At 37.7% G+C, this 19,742-nt stretch overlaps 2 protein-coding genes across 6 annotated transcripts in view; one reads left to right on the top strand and one right to left on the bottom strand.

Moving 5' to 3' along the window:
- The first annotated feature begins 673 nt into the window (after positions 1-673).
- LOC106949298 (synaptonemal complex central element protein 1) lies at positions 674-19,388 on the top strand. 3 transcript variants are annotated; one of them, XM_015035452.1, is made up of 10 exons: positions 676-785; positions 1,302-1,364; positions 2,474-2,548; positions 2,725-2,772; positions 2,920-2,974; positions 5,378-5,467; positions 5,548-5,611; positions 5,685-5,751; positions 5,864-5,960; positions 19,109-19,388. In XM_015035452.1, exons 1-10 carry the CDS (start codon positions 770-772, stop codon positions 19,218-19,220), a joined length of 687 nt encoding a protein of 228 aa, XP_014890938.1. In that variant the 5' UTR covers positions 676-769; the 3' UTR covers positions 19,221-19,388. The 3 variants fall into 3 exon arrangements, with proteins under 3 accessions (XP_014890939.1, XP_014890938.1, XP_014890940.1); XM_015035454.1 differs by lacking the exon at positions 19,109-19,388 and adding an exon at positions 6,010-6,331 and having other exon boundaries at positions 5,864-5,973; XM_015035453.1 differs by lacking the exon at positions 2,725-2,772 and having other exon boundaries at positions 674-785.
- The window catches only part of fam83hb (family with sequence similarity 83 member Hb), a 28,694-nt gene continuing 15,956 nt past the window's right edge, over positions 7,005-19,742 (bottom strand). For 2 of the 3 annotated variants that reach the window (XM_015035447.1, XM_015035448.1), the window contains exons 2-8: positions 15,005-15,166; positions 13,842-14,174; positions 12,558-12,722; positions 12,318-12,442; positions 11,691-12,242; positions 9,173-11,552; positions 7,302-7,947 (exon numbers count right to left, since the gene is read on the bottom strand). In XM_015035447.1, coding sequence (XP_014890933.1) covers positions 7,927-7,947; positions 9,173-11,552; positions 11,691-12,242; positions 12,318-12,442; positions 12,558-12,722; positions 13,842-14,174; positions 15,005-15,127 — 3,699 coding nt within the window. In that variant the 5' untranslated portion in view covers positions 15,128-15,166 and the 3' untranslated portion in view covers positions 7,302-7,926. Of the gene's footprint in view, positions 7,948-9,172; positions 11,553-11,690; positions 12,243-12,317; positions 12,443-12,557; positions 12,723-13,841; positions 14,175-15,004; positions 15,167-19,742 lie in introns of all 3 variants that reach the window. The other variant, XM_015035446.1, reaches the window with a different exon arrangement.

The raw sequence follows: 19,742 nt of genomic DNA, 5'->3' as shown, positions 1-19,742 counted from the left end.
CTGTTCGCATTGTATATTTGCATCAAAATGAAGGTGAACTGAAATTCCTTAACACAGCTGTCTGCTTTCCATTAAAATAGATACAATGGGAATGTGTGGAGTGTTCATTAAGGTTTAGATTTTATTTGTTTACTCTCCTTTTTAATCTCTGGGCATTAGCTGGTCTTTTGAATGCTCAGTCAGCAGTGGGCACATGTGAACAACTATCCTGCATGAATAGTTATCACAGCACATATGCTTTGTCAAAAAAAGCATATTTTTAAACAGAAGCTACCACACCAGGAAAACGTGACCACAGTTACTGTACAGGTGTTTAGCAGTCCAGTGAAATAAATTTTAATATTATTTAAAAATGTTTTTCAGTCATTTAACTAAAAATGTATGTTTAGTTGTTCATTTTGATGGTTGTATTTTAAAAGTAATAAAAACACAAAATTCATATTCTAAGAAAATGTCAATGTTAGAGCAATAAAAAGGCCAAAAATATATTTAAAAAGTATCTATATTTCTGTAATGTATGATAATAAGACAGGCTAACTGAATTTCCGTTTTTTATTGCAATGAACATGAATCTGTGATGTATAAATTCGCTTTTATATATCACAGATTCGTTATTCCAGTCAATAAACGTCATTTATTGACTGGAATATATGACGTTTTAAAATATATTCAAACGTTTTGATATGAACACACGTGCAGGGCCCACCGCTAACTCGGACACCGAGTGGGAACGTCAGTCGGCCATCTAGACAGGCCTAGCTGGATAAACATGAGTGAACAAGGCGGTATGACTCGAATAATTAATGGAATAGGTTTATTATGTGGTCGTTTCCAGATTATTGAATAGTTTTTAGCAGTGTAAAAATATTTTAGGGATGAATTGTAGCTTCAATGGCACATTTAGCCCGAACTAAGCTAACGGTTTTCTTTCAGTTGGTTAAAATGCAACGGTTATATTACAAAAACAATGTTATTTCTGCAGTAATTTATAAAGACATAAATTTATAAATTAAAACATTCAGTTTAATTTACGGCTTGAACTGCTTAGAGTTTTACATTTGACGCTAATATGAGCAACATAAGGCTATTTGGGTGCTTCTACATCTTAAGCTAGCATTTGGAAGAAAGTTCTAGAAAATTCAAAGATTTTCTTGACTCTAATTTTGATGTTTTACATATTAATTACAAGATGCAACACTGGGTACATGATCAATTTCCCACCATAAAAACAATGTAAAACATAAGAATATGCAGGTAAAGTTTAGATGTAGCATTAATAATTTAATTTGTTACATTGGCAGGTGGAGATTTGCCGGAGCCCAAAATTGAACAGCTCATGGCCAAGCTAAGGATGCTTCAACAAGGTATATTTTTGTAAGGTTTCATTACTCCATATGTTTTAAAATACTAAATTTATTTAGAAAACGTTTTTCATTGATACAGAAACGTTTAATTTGTTTTTGCACTATAGTGACATCTGTTGGACAAGATGTACTTTTATTGAAAGTTAATATTTATTAATTTCCATTTAAATATATACACCCATTGACACCTAAAAATATAATTTTTTAATGTTTTTAACACGTCCATTTATAGTTAGTTAAGCCAGTTTAGCTTTTCCCTGTTTTTTTTTTTGTTTGTTTGTTTGTTTGTTTTTTGCGAAATGACGCGCATGAGTACCGGCTTATAATGTCTTTAATTTGTGTTGGCGTTTTTTAAAATTTGTTTTAATCATTATTTAATTTTGTTGATATGATCAGTGGATATTCTTCACATATCGCAAAAATTGAAACTGAAAGCTGGCCGTGTTAGCTTTAGTGGTGCAGGAACCATCTTGACGCATAGGCTGTTCTTTGCTGAGCTACACATCCGGTAGTTTAATCTCGTTCCTTTTAACCAAATAAAACCTTTAAATTACTAAGTAAAGGCCTTGAATGTATCTGAAAGAGTGGGTGCCTTGTTTATCAAGGAAGTGCTTACATTCTTCGTTGTAATTTTGTAGAAATCTTTCTTAAGGTTTGCACCAATGAGGATCCACGTAGTGATGACGATATGTAAACGAAGACACGTTCCCGTATCAAATTGAGAATAAATAAAGCTAATATGACCAAAACACGTCAAAACGTACAATTTTTAGACCTGAGTGAAGCTCAGGGGGTATTCACGTTCACGGATGAACTAAATAAAAACGTGAACAAGTGAACAAATATCTCTTACAACCGTGAGTGAGATAGGTCTGTACACACAATATTAAGCTTCACTTGCGACTTATCCGGTATTGTCAGTGAGGTACATCCTTACCTGTTACTCCATCCGTGGAGTTACAGAGCATGATGAATGGAGGTGCATGAGATATGATTAGTATCTCCCTCTTGTGGGGAACCGCAACACCCTACTTGAGCCATTCTGATTCTCTAACTGTGAATAACAATACGTGGCAAAATGTTCACTAACAGTCATGTTCTTTGAACAGAGAAGAGACAACTTGAAGAGGAAGTCAGAGATGCCCAGTCTGTGCATGACAATTTGCAAAAGGAGCTTGCAGATTGTAAGATACTAAACCCATTCCTGAACATTTTACTTTGGCAGTGATTAGTTCTTTTAAAATGCTGAGCTGTACATACCAGCATTCAACATTTACCCTTAGTGACTGTTATTGAATTAAAATAACAGTAAAGTTTTATTTTGATCATACTTAACTAATGTATTGTTCTTGTTTATTAGTACAAACCGAAGCTAATGAACTGGAAGGAATCCATAAAGATAAGAAAGGTGCACACTATATTAACACTTTTAATGGTCAAGTGTTTGTTGTAATCCTGCTGTCTAATATTTAACTCTTTGCCTGAGCCATATGGTAGTCTTTAGTAAACATTTATACTTTAACAGAATATTGTGTTTTTTGTTTGTTTTTGTCAGATGCATCCAGCAAGCTGCAGTTGCAATGTGAAGACTCTGAGCAGGACTTGAACAAGTAAAATACTTTTTAAAAATCTGCCAATGTGCACCACTGTGTATGTCGCATTTCTACCACTAGATGGCAGGAATTCACCATGTAGTGAAGCGCTGGTGGCTTGGCTTGGCAATATTTTTGTCTGATCCAGCCGTTTAATGTGTCTTTTTAAAGTAATTTTACACCAAAAAAAAACTTTCAAAAACATCCCTGCTCATGCCTTAAGCTTGGAAAAATATATAGGCTAAACAGGAATTTTCAACGGTAAGTTAAACATTGTCACTAGAAAAGGATAGCAATTCATATACTAAAGTTTTTAAGATTATTAAACAGATGTTAGAATCTGAAGAAGATTATCAGAGATATACAAATTTGTTTCAAATTATGATTTTCTTAATTAAGAGAACAAATTAATCCAAAAGCAACCAGGTCCTTTGCAAAAATACAATTCTCCATCTTGTTAAATAATGAGTTAACTGTAATTATTAAACTTTTTTTATTATTATTATTTCACAATCCCTAAAACACAACCTGCCTGACAACATGGCTAAATGTTGGATAAAAAGATACTGAAGAACAAACTCCACCATGAAAGGTTTTTAGGGATATTTCTGAAGAATTTGATATTTTGAAGAATTTGAAATAGTGATGAAATTTCCCAAGTCTGGCTTTCCTGCCAAAATTACTCCAAAATTACTCCAAAGTCACATTGAAAACTCACCCAGAAGGTCACAACAGAACTCAGGACAACATCTGAAGCCCTGCAGGCCTCACCTGCCCTAGTTAAGGTCAGTGTTTATGACTAAGCAATAAGAAGGCGGCTGAGCAGGTGCTGTGATACAAAATGAATGAGGAGCACCCGATGTGGGCTCATTTATTACACTATTATATGGCACACAGGGTCTTCCTCCTATCAGAGAACTAAATGTGCAGCGCCGCCCTTGTGTTTGACTGTGGAACTACATCCTTTAAACGAACAGCGCCGCCCTTCGGTTTGGCCAAAGAATTGCATCTTTAAATTTCCCCTGCTCTGCTGTTGAATGGACAAAAGAACATAAATTAGACTAATTTTTAGTTTTTCTGGTTATTCTGAGTTTTGGATGAAACATTTTCTTTGTTTTTTTTTTAAGAATAATAATTATTATAATAGTGGTTCATTTATATTAACTTCTGGATAAATTGTTGCCACTTGTTTCTTAGATTTTTTATTATTATATTGTTTATTTCCTTTTAACTCTTCTTCCAGTTTCTTTTTAAAGTCTGTTTGGCTGTGAACACAACAGTTTGACCTCAGTCACATGAAATGACTCTAGATTTTGCTATAATTGGTTTTTTTTCCTGAGATTTGTAAATCACCTCTGAGGGTCCCGAAACAAAACAAAATCTCGATGATCCCTAAGACTTTGGGTGAAATATTCTTTGGACTAAAAGACACAAATTAAACTTATAAGAAGATGCAATTCTGGTTAGATTTTGTGTAAAAACTAACAGTTTCAGAGAAAAACATCGCACCAAGAGTCAAAGCTGATAGTAGAGATCTGTGAATACTTTAGTTCTTCACAACATATAATATTTAATGATCTTTTCTTTTGGGCATCTTTACCATGATACAAAGGTGTGAATTTGTGTTGGCTTATTTATTGCAGTTTTCAATGACAGCTTTTCTTTTGTCATCACTTTAATGCCAAAACAAACTGCGGGTTTTGGATGAAGGGGCATCATTTTTATTTCTTGGTTTGGGTCATTATCTTTCTGTTGTACAAAGATATATCCAACCAGTCCGGCCTCTTTCGTTGCTTACATTTTCCTTAACCATCTGATGGCAAAATGCTGGAATTTCCTGCCCTCCAGCATTGTCCTAAGATACATCAATGGGTGGTGTGACGCACTTTGTTTTAACTCTTCCCTTTGAAGACATATGGTTTGTAGGAATTGTTGCAGGAAAGCTGCAAGACAAAGGCACTGAGGCGCCATGATGCTTATTACCTGTCACCTTCCTGCAAGAAGGTCTGAGGATGGAATCTGAGCCGTGCAGACCTGTGAAGTTTGCACGTTTCCCCAGTGCTTGTAAATTTCCTTCGGCTACCTCAGCTTCCTCTCATTGTTAAAAATATCCACGTTGGGTTAATTAGATATTCTGATTTGACCTGAAGAATGTGTCTCTAATGTTAAACCTGTGATGGACAGGTCATCTGTTATCTATTTACAGCCTGTATAATATACTTGTTTTAGAAAGTCGTAATTATGAAACATGTTAAACTAATTTCAGAACAGTTTTACCCTTTTTTTTTTCACAAAAGCTTTTCTAAGCCAACATATGGTGACTGTAAGAGAAGTAATACTTTAGAATGCTTTATGATTTCATTTAGTTTATATTAAAATAATGCCTTTAATATCTTCAATGTGCTAAAATGTGTTTTGCAGGCAGCTGAAGCAGAACAAGACGAACGAGGAATTGCTGGAACGATACAGATGTGAAATCGAGGAAGTGAAGCTGAAACACAGGAAACTGCGGTAGTTCTGAATAATTCCATTCAGAAAATTGACTAAAAATATTACCATAATAACTCAATAAAGCAACCTGGTTTCAACAGACTGAGATTCGAAAACCAACTTCTGCAACTGATAGAGCAGCACAAGCAACTCGACTATGCCTTTGTAAGTTTTCCTTATTTCCTCTCTCTGTTTATTAAAAACAGCAAATAACTGAAACAAAAAAAATGTTATTTAGAATCCAAAGAGACTCCCAGATGAGTTGAAGAAAGCTGAAGACATAAAACATCAGCTGTCGTCAGCTGGTGAGTGTTCTCTTGAGTTCTTCCCACGATCATCTGTGAGCACCATTATTTTTTATTTATTTTTTTATGCAAGCATGTAGTGTTTGAACTGTTTGTTATGTGGTTTTGATAGAACAAGTGAAGTTGGCTCAGCTGCACAAACTGGACGAAGAGTTAGAGGAGGCGAAGAAACAGAAGCAGTTTGAGACTGAAGATGCACAGATTCTTGAGTAAACCAAATGACTTGTGTCTAGTCTTGGGGATTTAGAGTGACCAGTTCTTTGTGTTGTTTTGAGCCTGGTCTCTTGCTCAGGGACCAGGCTCAATGGAAATGTTACATTTCCTTTATGTCGTTGTTACATAAAGATTTCCTGAGTGAGATAGTCTTAAACAGTCAATTTATATGTTTTTCACTGCTGGTTTTAAGTACTTAATTGACTCAGTCTGAGATTTAACCACATTTAATATCTAAATTGTTCATTACCTTTATGTGGTTTTTGCTTTAAATCTTAAAACTTTTGAACTTTTTTATCTGTATTAAGATATTCTATGCTGAGGTTATATCTACCAAGTGTTCCATATAAAAATGTAACAGTTGCAATTTTGTGATTTTTCTGCATCAACAAAAAAAGAAACTCGAAAGCCTGTAATTACTAAATTCAATTTATATACAGACCTCTTATATACACACAACCACAACTCAAATTAGTTTAAAATATTTAATTAAATCCTTTTTTTGTGCATATTTTAAAAACAGTGTAACACTATTAAATGTTTAAAAACAAAGAGCACAATTACCCTGTGCAACTGGTTTGCCCTCAGTGACGTCGATAATATTTAACAAAAATGAGTCCAGTGCAGTGCATACATTTACAATGCAAAACACGAACAAAGCTTTTTATATATAAATATGTACATTAAAACAAAAAACATGTAAACTTTAAATCATCCCTCGGGAGTAAATCCAAGCTACAGACATGCTCAAGAAAAACACAAAATAGTTTGATGCCGTCTTAAAATGTCACACATACACCTCAGTCTTCTTTTCAACTGTGGTCAGACTAACAAAATAGATAGGAGTCCTGCTTAGGGCGTGGGCCTTAGAAGTAAAACGAGTTATATAAGCTGGCATGGCTTTGCTCCAGAACTGTGCAATAGACCCAAACGTCTTTCTCTTGGTTTCCTTTAGAAGTAATGCCTTATTGAAATACCCCCGCCCCCAAAATAAACAACATGCTAACAAAACTATTTCACAGTGACTCAGAGCAACTGTAAATGATTTACATTTTTATTTACATAAAACAAAGGACAGCACGCATACATTAGTCAGGTACTCTGACCGAAATCCCCTCCCTGAATGGTTATTTGACATCTTTAGCCCTGAACGGTGGGTCCACACCTTAATGGAAAGGTAGACTTTGCTACAGCTTTGACTTTATCAAAAAAAAAAAAAAACACACTTGCTAATGCAGTTTGAGATTATAAAACCCCACATATTTGCACACCTCATTTTCTTTACTCCAACAGCAAATCCCACAACTTCATTCTCAGTACTACCCACATCTTTCTACCTTTGGGCTTGCATTGACTCTCCTACTTTAGTAATGGCCTCGATGATTGGCACATGATGAAACCACGAGGATACTCTCTCTCATGTTTATCTGCAAACTAGTCCCAGGCACACAAACATTGCCATGAACTCACAACACTGGTACTGTATACTTACTGCAGAATACTGCGGTGCTTTTTTGATTTTAAACTGGCATATATCCATTTTCTTTTCCTGGTAAAACATGTGCAGTCTCTTTGTTTTCATCTTCAAGTTCCCCTGTCACGTTCATACAGGCTTGGTTTTATGTGAAACAGCCTATCTTTTTATCTGTGTGGTGAAACATTAGCCAACGCTGTCAGTGTGCAAGTAGTCACTTTTGTCTTTCAGTCACCATATAAGGAGAAAGTAGTACCGGTTCTTGGCAAGGAGACACATTCCAAACCCAATGACTTTAGTTTGTTTTCAGCATTTTCAATATCGTCTTTTCAAGTTTTATTACTTCTTTGTGTAAGAAAAGGCTGCAGCTCTTGCACCAGAAGTGCTTTGTGGAGTGATAGATTGTTGTTGGCACAAGTTGGCAATGGCTGTTTTTGATCGTCTTGCATAAATAGTCCGCATATAAAAGGCCGGTCCTCCATCTTTCGTTATGCCAGGCTATTCCCCATCTGTTAACAGAGCAACAAGGATAACAGTGAAATTGATGTGTCTGCCCTTTTTCTACTTCTTCTCCTGTATGCTTTTACTAAAGTGAAACCCTACTTATGCAATCATGTGTGTTAAATTAAAAGGTTATATTTGGTAAGAATGCATTGAAATTGTGCCAGAACTTTTCTATACAGTGCTGTGAAAGGTACTGCCGCCTTACAGATTATTTCTGGGGTATGTTTGTTTTTTCATAAAGTTTTGTCGTTTCAGGTAAACAAACAATTTGAATATCTCAGATTATCAACGTAAATACAAAAGGGACATTTTAAATGATTTCATTTAATAAAGGAACCAAATCTGTCCAAACAAACACTGGATAAAAATATAATTGTCCCAGTTGGTAAATCATGATGAACCTGTGATTAACCATATTTTTGTATTACTGGGTTCAACTTTAAACAGGATTGACTACTCCCAGACAAGTGAGTAATTCTGGTCTAGTTAAATCCTTTACATAGAGCCTGTCTGACAACAAAGAGTAGGTTAAAAGATCTCACAAAGCGATACATTATGATCCAATCGAAAGAAACTTAAGAACAAAAGAAGAACAATCCTTTAAACCTATCAGGATTCCAGTGCACCAAAATGAGAGCCATTATCCACAAAATGGTGAAAACGTGGAATCATGGTTAATCGTCACTGGAGAGAAGACTGTACACCAAAACAGGAGAGTCTAAACTATTTATCCAGTTGGCTAAAAAAGAATCCAGAACAATATCTGCATGCCTGAATTTTCTCAGGACATAAACAATGAGAAAGAGACATGGCAATGTGGGTTTCAATAGCTTCTTCACATAAAGTCATCATTGGAAAAATGATATTTGTATTTACTTGGGTTATCATTGTCGGACGTTAAGATTAGTTCATGATCTGAACAGTAAGTGTGTCAATCAAACAAATGTGTAAAAAACTTCAAAGGGGTTAAGAACTTCTTCACAGCACTGTATATACCAGGCAGAACATATTAGCTTGTTCACCAAAATAAAATTATCTTTAGTAAAATTAACTATATTCTTGTTACTATATAGTCTATGTACAAACATTTCAAATTAACAGATAATGAAAAACAGAATATTTCTACATCTAAACATTGGTTTAGTTGTATGATTCAGAAAACTGACAAGATTATCTATATTTATCTTAACTTCTTTTTTTTTTGCCATCAGTACTGGTGGCATTAACTACCTCAAAACGGCTGTAGACCTTCTTCTCCTTCCTCAGGCTCTCTATCCTCTTCAGCAGCCCTTCCCTCTCCTGGTTGCTGCTTTGTGGTCGCAGAAATCGATTTTTCTTAAAGGGGTTCTGTGTCTCTTGACCTTTGTCCGTGGCACCACTGTCTTTGTCCTCTCCGGTTTCTTCTCTCTCCTGGCGGTTTTTCTGGCTGTTCGCTGAGATTTGTTCCAGAATGACTTTAGTGTCGTCTCGCAGGTTGCTGCTGTACAAAGCTGAGTTTCCTGAAGCCTGGTAGCGGGATGAAGGTGATTTCCCAGACGATTCTTTGTGGTTTGTGGCGGGTTGTTCGGTAGTCATGGATGTTGTGACCTTTCCTGAGGAGCCCTTTTTGCTTGAGTCGTCAGCCACCTCCATGACGGTGCTCATGCCCCTGTCGTCTCCTGAGGCTTTCTTCTCTTTATCCTTTGGCCCCAGGAACCCCTTTAACCTCTGAGTCTGTTTCTTCAGGAATTCAAGTGTCTTACCATCACCCTTTCCTTCACCAATTGTATTTAGCGAAGTATTAGATCCCATTACTTTGTGCAGTCCTTCTTTAGACTCTTCATGTGGTAGCGTTGAAGAACTGTGAGAGCGACTCTTTTTCATTTCACTCTTCTCAGCATCTGTTGCATCTTTTGTCAGAACATCATCACAAGAGATGCGACGAGGATTCAGGGACTTAATCTTCAGCTGATCTTTCCTGAATAACTTAGGTGATGGAGGAGGCTTTAGAGACTTGAGGTCGTCTTTCTTTTTACCCTCTGTCTCATTTTCCTTTTTGTGGGGTTGCAATGTCTCTGAAAGCTTCAGGGAACTTCCAAAAGGCTTTGGGGTTATTAACGAAGGCTTGACTGAACTTAATGAAGTTCTGCGAGAGAGCTCTGCCAGTTTTGCTGCGATGTCTGGCTTCTTGGGTTCTTGTTCTGTCGAAGTGACGGCTACAGATGAGGTTTTTGGAGGAGTTGTGTCTGGACACAAAGGGACCTTCTCAGAAAGGTCTGGCTTTTTTTCAGCAGGCTCTAAGGCTTTTTGAGATTGCTCTGTCTCCATTTTTGAGGCTTTTCTCTTGTTCTCCAAATCTTTAAAATACTGTAGTCTACTAGCTGGATCATTTACATTTACTGAGGGTTTGACTTTAATTGTCTCAGCACTCACTGTTTTTTCTTCTTTTTTAGTACTATGGGTTTCCTCTTTTTCCTTAATCTGGCTTTTATTTTCTTGTTCCTTTTTCTGTTGCTCTTCCTTCTTCTCATTTTCTTTCTCTTTCTCTTTTACCTTTTCCTCTCTCTCTTCCTTTTCTTTTACATAGTCTTTTTCTTCAGCTTTCTTTCGCCATTCAAAAGGCTCACGAGAGAAAGACCTTCTCTTTTCAAGAATCTGGGCCACAAGGGAGGAAGTGCGTACCGTATCTAACTGGTCATCTTCTTCGGTCGCTGGTTTTAGACCTAGACTACCACTGTGCATCTCTCCTTTGGAAGATGAGAATATAAGCGAGGAGCGCAGACGAGAGCTACGCTGGAGGAGAGGGTTTACGCGAGAGCGGATTGATTCATGCCTGGACAAAAAGATATCTGGAGCTTCCTTAACCTCCAAATCTTCTGCAGTATTCCTAGCTGAACCCCTCTCTGACTCCCTTTCCTTTTCCCTTTCTACTATTCTGTCTCTTTTCTCCAAAACAGAAGACCTCAAATCACTGAAGGAGGGAAGCACATCATTGCTTGCTGTTGGGGCAAAGTCTTGATTGTTGCCGTCAGGTAATTTTGGCTTTCCAAAGCGGGGTTTCAGTATATCTGGTCTGGGCTTGGGTGGCACAGTTGGTGGATCCTTTAGTCTAAAGCGTGAAGCTAAATTTTCACATGAACCTAGTTGCTCACCAGGCGGGGGCTCCTCAAATGCGTCATGACCCATAGGCTGAGGCAAGCCTTCTTCTCCACCATCCTCATAAGTACTCAGATATGAGTGGATTCTCCAACTCCTCATACCTTGCTTTACACTTGGATCTTGGTCGTACTCTTGATCAGACTGCTTTTGAAAATGTCCTTTCTCAGGTGGGTGTAAATGTGTCGGTGAACGCTGACAAGCGTAAGCTTGTCCTATGGTTGGTCTCTGACTAGCTGAACCTCCTCCATATCGCCCAGCTACAGGAGGGGCATGGAGCCCTTCTGGTCCTCTCAGGTCCTCAGATGAAAAGTAGTCTCTTATTCCAGGTGGAGGCTCCCGGTCTGAGTGAAAACTTGATTCTGAATACTGGTCAATGGGAAGGTGATGAGGGGCTCGAAGTCTGTCGTAGTGTCCATGGCCAGAACCAGGACCAGGACCTTCACTGTAGTAATGGCTACTTGAAATATGCTCTCTGAAAAAAAACAAAAAAACATTGATCTTTATAGTTGACTTAGTTGTCAATGTACAGAAATTTCTGCACAAATTATAGTACATGAGATGAATTATAATAATAAAATCCTGAAACAATGTGCATTTTAGAATCAATTACCTGTGAAAATCTGTTTCATCCAGATTGTTCATTACTCTGTGCTTCATGTATTGTCGTGAAGATGAATAATTTTCCTGGGTCCCTTCAGCATAGCTATGTCTCTTGAAGGCACTTGAACTCAACTCCATCTGCCTGGACACAATGGACTTTCCCTGCTCCAGGTATGACTGCTGGAGGCGAAACTGTTGCTGAGAATATTTTCCTATCGTTATTCCTGCACTCGGTTCCAGGGTGTGACGAAACGCGTCATTCCTCCGGAAAGGCAGTGAAGTGTTACGATCTAACTCCCCATATGGGAAAGCTGAATGCATCTCAGGCTGTCTCCTGAAACCGGGATTACGTAAAGACTGTGACCTCTTTAAACCAAACTGGGTGTTCTTGTAGCTGCTGGTGCCCGGGTCAGGAATTGTGAGTGGTCCACTGGATGGATCAATAATCAGAGGCTCTGACTGAGCAAAGAGAATACGAAACTCCTCATCAAAAGTAGTGACCAGTTCTCCAAGGAAGAGGTGTGCGATGCATCGATGGATCTTCTCATACGACCACATAAAACTAGAAATAGACAAAAGAGAAAGTCTTAGCGTTTTTAAATAACTACAACATAATTAAATGATATTATTAACATACCTGTAGTTGCCACTGAGGACAGCCCGGCAGTCAGTCAAGAGAAAACGATCTTTCACCTGTCCTTTAAACGATTTCCCTGTCCGAGAGTAGTATGTTACTCCTGCAACAGTCCTGACGCGCATCATCTAGAAAATGAACATTTTACCTGTTAGTGCACACCATGTGTAAAATCTTGCAACGGGTAAAATGGAAAAAAAAGTGAGAAAAGACACGTGGAATGTAATGAAACCTGAAACTCACTTGAATTAAGTCCAGGTTGACTTTGCAGCTCATAACCATATTGACAAAGTGAGGAGCATTCTTCTCATCAAGTAGAATGTAAACAGGAACATGGCGTCCTGCTGCTTCCAAGAGGTCACCGAAAATGTCAACATCTGTGAACATGTCCATCACAATTGCGATAACCTAGACCGCAAGAACAAACACACTTATTTTAGGGACACGTGATTATTGTGTTGTCAGTTTCTTAAACCCTCCCTCTAACAGGACTATATAGGTCCTTGTCATTTGACGCTTTGTAGTCAAGTCATACCCATTTTTCTTAAAAACAAAACCACAGAGAAAGTGAGATTTTCAGATGAAGATATACAACTAGGTATATGCAAGATTTTACCATTTTTATAGTCAGATAATTCACTACGAACAAAACTGAAAAGAGAAACACTGCTGTGTACGGTTAGGTAGTATGAAATGGTGTGTTAAAATGTATGAAGTTCGAGCTGGAATGGAAGAAATTATAAAGTATTGGTAAAAATTGGTGAATTGAGCAAGGACTTTCTGTATTTGAATATTTGTATTTATCGAGATGGCCTTGCTTCCTGTTTGTTGACTTGACAAGTTTTTTTTTTATTTATCCAACTTAAGTTTCAACTCTTAATAAAAGACTTAAACAAAATAGACATTCCATGAACATTTGACTACACTCAGTATATCTGCCGCACTAAATTTACATAAGGTTTTCAGGGTGACTCATTTTATTTCCAAGCTGTCATTCCTCCATGAGCATGCTGAGACACTGACTTCAGGAGAGTTGCTAAAAGTAAACGCCTGCGAGACACAGCTCAGAACGCTGTAAATTCAGACAGAAACATAGGACAAATGAAGGCACGATCCTTCACACCAACGAGTTTGACTGCTAGTCACATTTGGCAGTCATTCTGCTGCTAATCATACTTTTAATTTAGCTGACAGCCAGTGAGTTGGAAATTTGACTAAAAGGGAGTGGTAGAAATGTTGCCAGAGGTAGACAAAACAAAAAAAGAGTTCAAACTAACAAGTCAGGGGACACAAATGTACCTGGCAGGGCTTTATCAACCAGTTTTTCTCTTTTTCAGAAATAACAGTTGACTTATGGGATGCATACTGATAGGACAGCACTGAAACAAATACATCATACCCTGACACAAACCCACCCAGGCTACAAATGTGCTTCCTAATACATTCTTGTATTTAAAGTATAAATACGCAAATCAAGCCTACACGTTGTAACATCTATCTTTCTTGCACCCTGATGTTTGTACTTACATGTCGTGCATTTTTGATGAGTCTCCTGGCCTGCTCCTTAATGCTGGGCATTTCTGAGTCGCAGGGGTTGACCAGAGTGGTGACCTCTGTGGGCCCAATGAAGCTGTGCTGCGGAAGCGGCCATCCCAGGTCCAGCCCTGGCGCAGCCGTGTCAGACTGCAGTGGCCAGTAGGTGTCTGAGGAGCCCTCGGCGTCCTGCCCTCCCTCATAGTATGTAAGCTCAGGGGCGCCCGAGGACTGGCTGGGTCCCTGCAGTGTGGACTTGATGTATTCAATTTCCGACTGGGACAGGAAACCCACCAAATCTGACGTCTGGAGGAATTCAAAGTAGCCCTGGTGCAACAACACAAACAAGTTCAGTGCGTCATAAAAAAAAAAAAGCATTACAGTACTGTAAATTGGACCCTTACAGTTTACTTCTGTTTTTGTGTAACATTTAAATATTGTCGAAAAAAATAACTGTAATATAGATTTCTTTTCTTACAGGAAAAAGAAATCTACACAAACTTTTGGTGACAATAATTAGCTTTTTACACCACTCTGGAGAAATTTTGGCCTGCCTTTTCTTTCAGGAATTGTTTTAATTCAGCATCTTTAGTGGCTTTTAGAGCAAAAATAGGATTTCACAACATCACAATAAAAGTTAAGTACTGAATTTGACTAGGCTTCTCTAAAACCTTCATTTAATGCTTCTTTAGTCAGTCAAAGGTGGACATGCTTGTTTTCTTCAGATCATTGTCCTGCTCCATCGTCCATGTTCACTCCAAGATTTTTCAAATCCGTTAGCTTACTTAATGTGGACAGGTTTCATTTAGGTAATTTCTTTATTTTACAGTTCTGACTGTGATCAGATCTGTAAAATGACAAGGGGTGGCAAGTAAAATTCAAACCTGTTGTCTGAACAATGTTTAATTGCAGTTAACGCATCGTTTAACAAAGGGCCCATTTCTTTGAATGCTGTTTTTCCCCTAATAAACAAAATCGTAAATTGAAAACTGTCATTGTATTGACTTTGGTTTTTAGTCTTGCGTGATAATTTGTTGGTTTGATATAAAACATAAAAGTATTAAACACTACAAAAGACAAATGTTGTTCTATGGCCCCACATCTGTTTTTACACATTACTCACATTATGGAAAATACGAAAAAATTGTAACTGTTACCTGTATGTCATGTTCAATCAGAACATCAATAGCTAGGCGATACTCCTCGCGGTAGTGTGGCGGTAGATAGTTTGGGTCAAGTGGATTATCACCAACCGATGAGCTCTGTGACCGGTGCGGCATTGTTGGACTGGGTGCGGTCAAAAGTCAAATGAAAAGCCTCTGCAGGAAAGGTAGAAACAAGAAAGGGCAGCAGAGTTAGCTAGGAGCCTTAGAATCTCGAGAGAAAACATGAAAGCACCCTGGTCCAAAAAGAAATAGATGCTTTCCTGTATTTAGATCACCTTGCTGTTATGGTTGCACTCACTATAATAACACTCCACTCCCGCATTAATGACAAACAATACAGTAATTCAATTAAAAATCCCTTATGAGAAAAAGGCAGCTTTGTGTTAGGATGCACAAGAGGGCATGTTTCCTACAGCAAACAAAGCAACTGTTGTTAGTAAATCAATGCCAGGCGATTAAAGGTAACTTCATATGATCCCAGTTTTATTCAAGATAACTCTTAATGGCTATACAAGATAATTGCTATGAGATTTTTCATTGCTGGGAAGAGATCTAATTTAATCTAGTCAAGCAAAGAAACGTCGGTCTTGTGACTCATTCCCTCTTGAATTACATTAAATTTGGGAATTTGATCAAAAGCAAATGAACAGATTGAGAATCACATTTTGAAATTTTTGTTACAGACTTTGACGTGTTAAGTCTGATTCAATGAACACCATACCTGTACTTGGCAATAAAACAATCACGTAATAATGTCTTTAACAAGTCTTTGGACATAGAAACAGCAGGAGGAAGAAGGTACAATGGAAGGAAGATGGAGGGAAAAAGAACCTAAAAGAGGCGTGGGGAGTGGTGGGAAAGGTATGAGGAGGTGTATAGACAAGTCCGTTCTTAAGTTTGCTAAATGAACTTGTCATGCCGGTGCGTCATGCTTCGTGTTGCTAGTTGCTAGGCCTTGCCAAGGAAAGTCTGTTGCTGCAAGAAAACTGAGTCTGAAAGCTGCAATAAGTCTTTTTTTAAGCTGTCCCATGACTTTTAACTTACTTGTTACCTAATGTGAGCATGATTTATTTTCCTCAAGTTCAACATTACTGATATAATCAGTGTCAGCGATTAGATTCCTAATGTTCAAAACAAGAAGATAAAGTAGATGTGACCACTACTTTCAAGATTGTGTTTATTTCTTTGATAGGTAAAAAAAAAAAAAGATAAACTTTGACAATCATTTCAGGCTTGAACAACGTCTCCCTAACTGGTAAGCTTATAGACCATATGAGTTGCACTTTTAAAGCAAAATTTGAATTAAGTTAAATCTCAGGTGCTTATTTTTCCACAAATAAGCACATGGTCTCTACAGGATTTCTGGAGAAACTTATAAAAGTGTTCTTATTTTCTCAGACTAAATGGAAGTCTGGTAAAACTATCAGGGTGTGACATGATCAGCTCAGGCTGGGAGGGACTGTACCTGTTATAAAAGTATGGATAATGCGCTCTGTGTAAACTTTTAGGAACAGTTCAGGGCTTGGTTGTGGTGATAACGAAGGGTACAAGTCCTAACCCACAAACAGTGGAAGAACCCACTTGAATCAGCGGACTGGTGAGTCATCCAGTAGCCTGGTGTGGCTTGGCCAGAGGATACAATTACAAACTGCAGCTTTGTGATTCGTACATGGGAAAAATGGCTCACTTCCTCTTTATTCACTTATTTCAGGCCATGAAAGTTAGTCCGTTTCTTCTTCTTTTTCTTACTTACTACTATTATTACTAACTGCTTCTTGGTTCTATGTCCCTGCTTACTTTCAAAGATAAAAATCACCTAATTTATTTATTTGATTTTACTCTAAATCTCACGATAAGCTACAGACGCTCTGTTGTTTTGAATGCAAACACATGCTGCAGGAAATGAATGACAACCACAAACTGAAAAACTGTCATGCTTGGAGTGTGCAAACTTCAAATTAACAACCGTGTTATGTAACATAACAGCCTTAAACTAGCTGTCAGCACCCTCATATTACAGGTATTGTTGCAGACATTGTATTCAGTTACCTTTTTTATCATTATTATCAAGTAATCATATGTTTTAACATTTTTGTTATTCACCGAATGCACCGTAACATCTAAAAAATTAAAGTTGTATCATGAAGTTATGATGTAATTTGTATTTAAACAGAAGAGTGATAAAAAAATAATAAAAAATAGGTTATGTAATACTTGCTATAGGTTATGCAATACTTGCTAAAATTTCTATTGACTACAAGTAGAAAAAGTAAAAGTGCGGGTTTAAATTGAATTGATCCATTTACCCTAAATAAAGTTTTTGTAGTCATTTGAATGATGATTAAATTTTTTATATAGGCATTGGCTGGTAATAGATTTCTTACATAATAACAAACATGTATTAGTACAAAAATTTAAAACAAAAATGTGTAACATTGTCTACATACTTTGATAAAGCAGTACAGTACAACAGTACTTTGATTTTAAAAACTACCGAAATTATTTGTGCTGAAATAATGCAACATTTGATTCTGACAATTAGCATAGACCTTAGCAAAAAATATAAAACAAAATAAATGCTCACTTAAATTGTATCATAGTTTTCAATTGCTTAATGGGGAGAATATTCGTCTCACTTTTCTACCTTTTCATTTTTATAGAGTAACACAAGTGCATCAAGTTGATATTAGAAAATTGTACAACCTTCTCAGTTAGCTAGTCTGCAGTCAGCCTCTTCATAGACATGTCGATTTGAGCCTGCCAGTTGTACTTTTGAACAACATTTTTTAATAAAGGGTCTGTTTTTCACAACATAACTGTTCATATTTTCTTTGTTGTAAGCAAAGACAAATAATAACAGATTTGTTCCAGCCTGGAGAATATTGTACAGCAACAGCTTGTTTTTTTAGGGGTGCAACACTCCACCAGTCTGCAGACTTTGCTACACACAGCAGGAGAAAACTCCAGTCACTTATAAAAAAATATGAACTGCAGGTGTAGCATGTTGGAAAAGGTTAGGGATATTGAAACCTTGGTACACGTATTAACAGTTACTGTGTAACTATGCCATTGTGGATTTTTGCATCGTCTAAATGTTTTTTTTTCTTTTAGTCAATTCAAAGATCTCTGTTGTTAATTTTTCCTGTTGTTTCTTAGATGCAAAATTTTCTAAAATCCAGTGGAAAACAATGTGGGAGATGGTCTTTATTATGCAGCCATTTCAATAGACATGAACATGAATTTAATCCATGTACTAAATTAACAAACAGGCTAAAACTACTTTGCAGTAGACACATTTTTGTTTCCAAGAATTTAAGATCTTTAAAGGAACTCGTTTTGCACGACTAAGCATTTTCATTAATCATCAGTTTATTAAAATTTCTGGCAGTAAAGCTGAATGGTTTTAGCCCAGAGGTGGTTATGAGGTAAGAGCCTGAATCAAACACAGATATCAAACAGAGCATGGTGGTTTCTTCTTCACCCTGCTCACCTGTGGATCACTGCAGGAAGAGGCGGTGGAGGACAGGAGCTGTGACAGGTAGGATATCAAAACAGATACCAGTGCTTTGTTTGCTGCTATGGCAACAGACGTGAGCACTAACATCTGGGATTCTGTATTTCTGCTTCAGGTAAGAAGCTTTTCCACATGAGGCAAAGCCAAACGCAAATGTACCGTAAACAAAGCTGGGGTGAAACACAAAACCTGCAGCAAAACACTGCAGCAGACACTGCTAATGTGCCAGTGGTTCATTTTCAACATCCCTGCATGAGATTACAAAAACAAACCACTAAATTGAGCCGGTCCTGACGGCAGAGAGTGAGTTAAACAAAGGTTGAGGAGATGCGAACTCTCAAGAAGTATCGCTCTCTACCTGAACACGCCTCGCTAAGCAAACACAGGGTTTGATCCGGCATGTTCATTCCAGGTGTTATAACTCGTCGCAAACGGAGCAAGAGCAGAATACCTGAGAACAGGTTTTGGAAGCTGTGGAGTTCTGCTGCTCGTTTCGGGACGCCGCAGTTTTTCCATTGTTGTCGGAGTAATGCACACAAACTGAGATAAATCCACACAGTGCCTCTTTTGTCTCTCTGCAGATCATCACACCTCAACGCGGCTGATGAGTGGAGCACAAAAGACGGCTCAAAGACAGATGAGCACGTATTGAATGTGACAGCACTCAGAGGCTCGCATCCCATCCCGTTTTAGGCTAGAAAAACAGGTCCTCTGAAGTGCCTCATCTGTTCCAACTGCCTTCAGGCCTGCGGTCAGCTTGAATGGAAAACTTAGCAGCCAACGCATTAAAGTATTTCTGTTTTTCCAGCTCGTCTCTTCCTAAAGCACATTAGCCCTCAAAAATAAACAGTAAATATACTTCAACCTTTTTTTTTGACACACGTGAAAGAGAACGCACTAATGAATGAGATACAACTACTGCCGTGTTGGAAATGTGACAAGATTAAATTAAGGCACGCACACACTGAAGAGAGCTGGCATGTCAGAGCTTTTTTAACTCAAAATTACAACCACATGTTCAGGCTATTCCTGCACAGTGACTCACTCCGACTGGATCGAGGATAAAAGCTATAAAACTGAACGGTTATGTGCACGCAGTTAAACTACTACTGGAGTCTGCAAACCAGTCTTCCTTGCTCAACAGAAAGGGCTCTATAATCAAAAGGTTGGAATCTCTGCTAAGCCCATCACAAAGAACACCAAAGCATTGTTCAA

Source organism: Poecilia latipinna, unplaced genomic scaffold, assembly GCF_001443285.1.
Source record: "Poecilia latipinna isolate Pla-1442-1.1 unplaced genomic scaffold, P_latipinna-1.0 Scaffold335, whole genome shotgun sequence".
Lineage (NCBI taxonomy): Eukaryota > Metazoa > Chordata > Actinopteri > Cyprinodontiformes > Poeciliidae > Poecilia > Poecilia latipinna.
The sequence above is the reverse complement of the archived record's forward strand: the minus strand, read 5'-3'. Positions and strand labels throughout refer to the sequence as shown.